This window comes from Populus euphratica, unplaced genomic scaffold (genome assembly GCF_000495115.2).
Source record: "Populus euphratica unplaced genomic scaffold, PopEup_1.0 scaffold1740.1, whole genome shotgun sequence".
Classification (NCBI taxonomy): domain Eukaryota; kingdom Viridiplantae; phylum Streptophyta; class Magnoliopsida; order Malpighiales; family Salicaceae; genus Populus; species Populus euphratica.
In genome coordinates this window covers 25,533-31,771 of record NW_011501577.1, presented here as the reverse complement: position 1 = coordinate 31,771, position 6,239 = coordinate 25,533, and the positions used below count along the sequence as shown (strand labels likewise).

Below are 6,239 nucleotides of genomic sequence, written 5' to 3'. Positions count from 1 at the left end.
GATGTTGGTTCAGTCCAAACTAGAACACTGGTTGGTAAATGGATTATATCTAGAGTTGTAGATCTTGGATTTAGAGATCCTCTATATGGATGGAAAGCTAAGATATAGGTCTAAAATATTTATGGAAAAGGCAAGACTCAATTTTGTTGTTTGGAAGTCCAAATCTTAGTAACAACGGAGAAGTCTAAATTTGTCCTACAGCCTAGACACTATTTAGTATTTAACCCATATCTCGAGTGCTAGAATTTCAAATGACCTCAATTTTTTTTTCCTGAAAAGCTGAAAAAATTTCCTATAACTTTCATTATTTAAGTTTGTTCGAATTCTGACGTTAACAATGATATTTTTAGCAAATAAGAAGATAAGGATTGTCACCAAGTCAAGAGTTGGTCACCCACTCAACAATTAATCATCAAATCAATTGTTCCTAATTTTGACCTATAAAAGAAGGCATTTGCCATGCATTTAGGCATCTTGGTTTTCAGATCAAGATCATGCTTTTTTATTTCTTTTTTTATATTTTTGTAATGTTTAAGTTTTATTTCATGTTATATTTTTCTTAAAATTTTGTTTATGTTTTTCATTTCCTTTACTATACTTATATTCTTATGTTATTTATTTATATTTCTCTTTTTTATTATGTTTAGTTAAGTTTATTATGTCAAGGTAATAAAGTTACACTAATGGTGTAGGTATAAATATGGTGTAAACTCAACATGAACTTTAATATTTAATACTAACATGTTTTGTATTTATTATCTTGTTCACTCTTAATACTTTGCTTGTTAAATGGTTAATTTAGATTTATGTTGTATAATACTTGGTACAACAAATACTTGGTGCTTTCATAGCTCAACCGTATGGTATAACCGACGCTTGTATTATGAAAGGAACTTGATTTATTATTGTTAACATAAGTTATAATCATGAATACCTAATAAAATTTACAAGTATTAGCATTATTCGAATAAAATAACTAATATAATCATGTTAACAATTTATAATCCGATTGAAATCTCTTTTGCGTGTAGTTTCCAATTGAGTAATAAAAAGAGTTTATACTATACCTATTTAAAAATACCATTAATAAATCCTCTAATCTTAACATTTGTTTTTATTACTTAATCTTCACATTAATTTTATATCTCAAAGTCTTCTTTGACTTCTTCTTTTTCTTTTTATTATTATTATTATATATTTAACCTCTTTGTAATTCAACCTTGAATTTGCTGAGTTATTTATTATTTCAACACTCTTATTCTTAAAAAAAAATCACCAATCATTTGATTTTATCAACAAATATTAGGTCATGTCAACAAACATTAGACTTCACTTATTATTATAATCATGCAAATCCTTAATACATCATCTGTTATAATTAATTGAGAGCTCTTTTGATTCCGTGGGGGAGGGGTGATTTAAAAAAAAAAACAAATAATTAATTTAAAAGACAAGTAAAATATGAAGAAACCATACACTTGCCAGCTCTTTGATAGACAATGCTCGGTCCCATGTTCTGTAAATTTATAGATCTTAAAACACTCCCAAATGGCTTCGGCAGTTTTAGTGAAATTACAGTAACCAACTACAGCTCTCAAATTATCAAAGGTTTTAGAACAAGTGAATCTATAGAGTTTCATCACACAAGTCAACAAAGAATTCATACCAGATTAGTTCAGAAAAACAACTGGTAAACTGTATTCTGTTGTCTTCATCCCAACCATAACTAGAATTGAATGGCTACAATCTGAAACTGTTCCTAGAACTAAAGAAACCACACTCAGCCCAGATGCCAGGATCGGAAAACCCTGACACTTTCTGCCAGCTTAGAATCCCAAAATTAAAACAATTCCCACGATAGAAAATGACAGTAATTTATCGTTTCCGAAACTTCCTCTTTGGCTGCGGAAACTCGAGAGGGACAGAAAGGGTTACCAAATACTTGTTCTTCTCACGTTCCATCTTGCAACCCAGATTGCGATAATGAGATTTCACAGTAGCAGGATTCATTCTTAGATCATTGCTTACATCTGCCGGAAAAGTCCGGAAATCATCAGCATATAAAGTGAGAACCAAAACATAACTAATGAGAAGATCAATCTTCTCAACTGACAGCCTTCTTGTTTCAGGATTAAACATCTCTAAAAATTTCTGCCGTATGATGCTTGGAAACTGATGGTTCCTAGCAGAGGCTGCACCATCCAAAGAATGCTGATCTTTAAACTTTATCAGATGAGTGATGTATGAGAAAATACATGAAAGTCTCTTCTTCTCCATCTCATCCTAGAACAGGCACAACATAAGTATCAGTGCCATTGCTGTTCCCAGCCAAGAAATATAAACACAAAACAATACCTCATGACTGATAGCATGAATACTATTTATCTATGAAAATTTAGAAATTTTCAACTAAATTTCACCAACTTTGTGTGTAAGCAAGACATCTTGAACAATAAAATGCTGGAAAGGCATGGTTCTTAAGACCAAAAGCCAATTGAGGATGTAAAACCAAGAATGTGAAATTATCCAGCTATTTAACTACAATGACAAATCATCAGCTCTCAAGCACGCTACTTCCAAAATCAAGTGTAAAGTTTTCCAGCTAATTAGCTATAATGCAATCATCAGCGATCTACCATGCTTCTCCCAAAAGGAATATTCCACTACTAAACACATACAAAATAAAATTTGTGAAATTTGCTAAAATTTCATCTTTTCTTGTTTAACATTCATCTAGGAAATGGTATGTTTAAAATGCATCAGGAAGAATGTAACCCCACAATTTTTTCTTAGTGAAATTATGATTGCCTCAGACACCATTTCATTACAGGGACATTTTAAAAACCAAAAGTTACAATAAATTAGTCAAAAGTGAATTCCCATTAACATGTTAGCAAAAATATTCCATGCACCCTTCAAATACTTTACCTGAATCTCCCGCAATTTCTGGATCCTGTTGCAAACAAAAGTTGGGTAAGCATTGCTTGCTACTTCTCCTCCTGCTTGCAAAATCTTATAAATATCTTCAAGGAAATCCCACTCTCCAGTGAGAATAATCCCGTCCAAAGGATAAGCCTCCTGGGGGGTAATGGCAGAAGAATTATAAGGTGGAATATTTCGAGCACTGTGGCCACTGGTACTTTCAAGAGCATCCTTGTTTATTGGGGCATTTTCAATTTTCCTGCCCAGATCCTTCTGAGAAAGAGGATCATCTCCCTTCCTCAGAGCCTGCATTTTTTTATCCTGCAGCGCAACAAAGAATTCAGTGCTATCCGCCAATGCTTCCAACAGAACCACACACTTTCCAACTAACAAGATGTTCATTCAATTTGAACCAAAGCATGGGTGAAGAAAATCATTTGTTCTACCAAGGAATCTCATTTTGCAGAAACACTCAAGAAATGAATTTAAGGATCTAATTTGGATGTTGTAGCTCCAACTATTCCTTCTCATGAAAAGAATTGAATCCAAGAAAACTAAGGATCTAACATGAACCTTTTCACGATAACATAACACTCAAATTGCTAAAAGATGACAAACATTTAGCATGCATTTAGATAAATAATCACAAATCCCATCTATCTTTTTCAAAAGAAAGAAAATGCTTCAAATATTCCAGATGTACAAGTTATATACAGATTAAAATCAATTGTTTTATGCTGATATGTAACTTAAATTTGTAGAAGTTGTAAATCTTTTAAGCCCTTTTAGGAAAAATCTAAATGAGCATTTTGGTCGAGGATTTTTTTCACAACCACCGTTTCTTTGCTAGAGCAAAAAAATTGCCGATACAGCATGAGATGCAAGACTCCCACCTTGCCAGTCAAATAGCAAAAAAAGCAAGATTTATTGTCTCCTTAGTTACAGATGGTCCAAGACAAATTCTATTTTGTTACGCAATCATGATCAATAATACATGCATTCTAATAACAATGAAGAACTAAACACATTCATCACTCACAAGTTGATAAAACAACTGCAAAGACCTTTGAGATACCCAAGGGAACCTCCAATTGAATAGAAATAAGAGGCATTCTTCAACAACTTAGAAAAAGAGTATACCTGGATTATAGATTTCTTTGGTCCATATTGAACATTAAGCTGTCTTATCCTGGCAGCTCTCTGTTCTGCAGTAATCTCACCATTTTCAAAATTTGCATGTTCCTTATCAGCAGCAAGCGACCCTCGAAGTTTTGGTTCCAATCTAAGTATCTACCATCATTTTTAAAGACATGTTAGGAGTTTACTATGATGAAAAATTATAGGTGAGCAAGAAAAAATATTTGAGGTTGTTGACTGCTACAGGAAGGTACATATCTAATCTGAAATGAACTTGATTTCTCAATAATTCACATTTTACAAAAAATATATACCAGTGGCTTGAATTTTACAATAGGCTTCACAATTTTACAAGCTTCATTTTCTTACATTTAACAAGCTGAACTTTGCAGTTCCTGAACTACAAGTTTGAAGAGTGTAGTTGCTATACACAGTCAAGTAAAAAACTCGGAAACAATGTTGCATCCATTCTAATTGACCCAGTGTCTCTTTCAAGCCATGACCATGGACTAAAGTCAATTTGAAAGCTCAAAGTCCATTGTTAGCAAGAAGCCTGTAGCAACATCAAATAATCTACATGAAGAAACTACTGGTCTGGACTTATTGGTATAGTGCCATGGTTCCCTTATGGTACTTAATCTATACAGAAAAAGAACTAATAGACTCCCCCAGAAAGATTTTAATAAAGAAATTATACTTAGGTATTTTATGTTTCAGACCTGGACCAGAAATTCAAAAACCTTCAGTGTGTCATTTTGTTTTGTTTGCATAGTTCACTAGCTATAAGCAATGAGAAATATGATGAATCATCCGCAACAAATATTCTCCCACGGGGATCTTAAACTTCAGAAAGTAGCTGTATATCCTCCTAAATCGCTTAATTTCCAGATTAAACCATGTTTGTAAGCTCTTCAATATAAACACAACACAGCTCAAGATACAATCTTCAATTTAATATTTCTCTTTAACCTTTGCTTTATAACAATCATAGAATTTCCCACAATACTAACAAAAGAAAACATAGAATTTACAAAAAATTCCAACAGATAAGCATAAATAAAACAAAACAGTGTCATAATATCCAAAATTTTACTCGGTTAAATAGATTTAAAACACCTCATTACGTCCAGTCAAACAAGAAAGGGAGGGAAAGTAATATAGTTACAAAAAAAATAGTCAAACACTCAAAATATCTATTACTTTCTTCTCTTTATCTCCTGATTCTGAAAACAACCATACAGACAGCAAAACAATCAAATTATTATCTGAAATAATACCTTATTTCCAGCAATAGGCATAATCTTCAAAGTCTGAGTCGTCTTATCAAGAACCCCAAGCGCATAAGTGCACAACTGGGCTGCCATAGCCTCACCTTTATAGCTATTGCCCACGAACTCAATATTCGATCCATTCGGGCTCACTACCAACTCTAGCCTCTCAGAAGTTCTCCCTTTCTCATTCTTTTCACCGGAGCTTTTCTCAACCTTGGCCCTCTGCGCATTCCGATAAAGCTTGACACTTGGTGGTGCAGCTAGTGGGAGGTTTGGTTCTTGTGCATCGTTGATGTCATTTGTTTTGTGGGGGTTATATCCAGACGGGAAATAGCCCACTACAGGTGGGGTTTTGTCAACATGGTTGTTGACAAGTTCAAGTTTGACATCAAGACGGGGCTGCTCATTGATGGTTGGTTCATTTTGGAGTTGGGCTGCGGCGGCACCGTCATCCCTTTCCTTCTCTCTCTTCCTCTTCTTTTTTGATTTCTTGGTAGCTGTTTGTGGTGACTCCGAGACTAGTAAATGCGATGAATCCAACTCCAACCCCATGAGGAACCCCAACTAACAAAGCAAGAAAAAGGCTTTCACTGTTTCTGCATTCAAAACAATAGAACTAATAAAAACCCTAGGTCCTAAGCATGTTCTTTACCTGATTTTTTTTGGTTTTCTCAAATAATAAAAGGAGCTATAGCTTCACTCTTCTTCTAGCTCTCTTGGCCTGTTACTTGTCTTGTCTTCCTTCACTGGAACAAGAACACTGTAGAGACAGAGATATAGTTTGCGGTGGAATGTATAAACCCTAAAAACTTGAAGGTGATGATGCTTTGTAGATTAAACAAAGTTCTTTCTTTTTTGTCAAACCTGTCCCCAACCTATAGAAACAGTCTCGCTTAGGTCCCCATTCTA

The 6,239-nt window shown here is 34.0% G+C and overlaps 1 protein-coding gene across 1 annotated transcript; it reads right to left on the bottom strand.

The window, feature by feature from the left end:
- Positions 1 to 1,539: 1,539 nt before the first annotated feature.
- On the bottom strand, positions 1,540 to 6,148 carry LOC105118108 (DNA-directed RNA polymerase I subunit rpa49-like). Its single transcript, XM_011015971.1, has 5 exons — positions 5,983 to 6,148; positions 5,337 to 5,894; positions 4,063 to 4,212; positions 2,929 to 3,243; positions 1,540 to 2,283 (listed from the first exon to the last, which is right to left on the bottom strand). The coding sequence occupies exons 2-5, from the start codon at positions 5,880 to 5,882 to the stop codon at positions 1,876 to 1,878; spliced, it is 1,419 nt and encodes a 472-aa protein (XP_011014273.1). The 5' UTR covers positions 5,883 to 5,894; positions 5,983 to 6,148; the 3' UTR covers positions 1,540 to 1,875.
- Between the last annotated feature and the right edge of the window lie 91 nt (positions 6,149 to 6,239).

What these genes read in the sequence shown, in the direction of transcription:
- LOC105118108 (XM_011015971.1), bottom strand. Translation starts at nt 5,882, where the DNA reads ATGGGGTTGGAGTTGGATTCATCGCATTTACTAGTCTCGGAGTCACCA. An exon ending in TGCCTATTGCTGGAAATAAG is followed by an intron (nt 4,213 to 5,336) that starts GTATTATTTCAG and finishes AAATGATGGTAG; the next exon opens with ATACTTAGATTGGAACCAAA. An exon ending in CAAAGAAATCTATAATCCAG is followed by an intron (nt 3,244 to 4,062) that starts GTATACTCTTTT and finishes GTTGCGCTGCAG; the next exon opens with GATAAAAAAATGCAGGCTCT.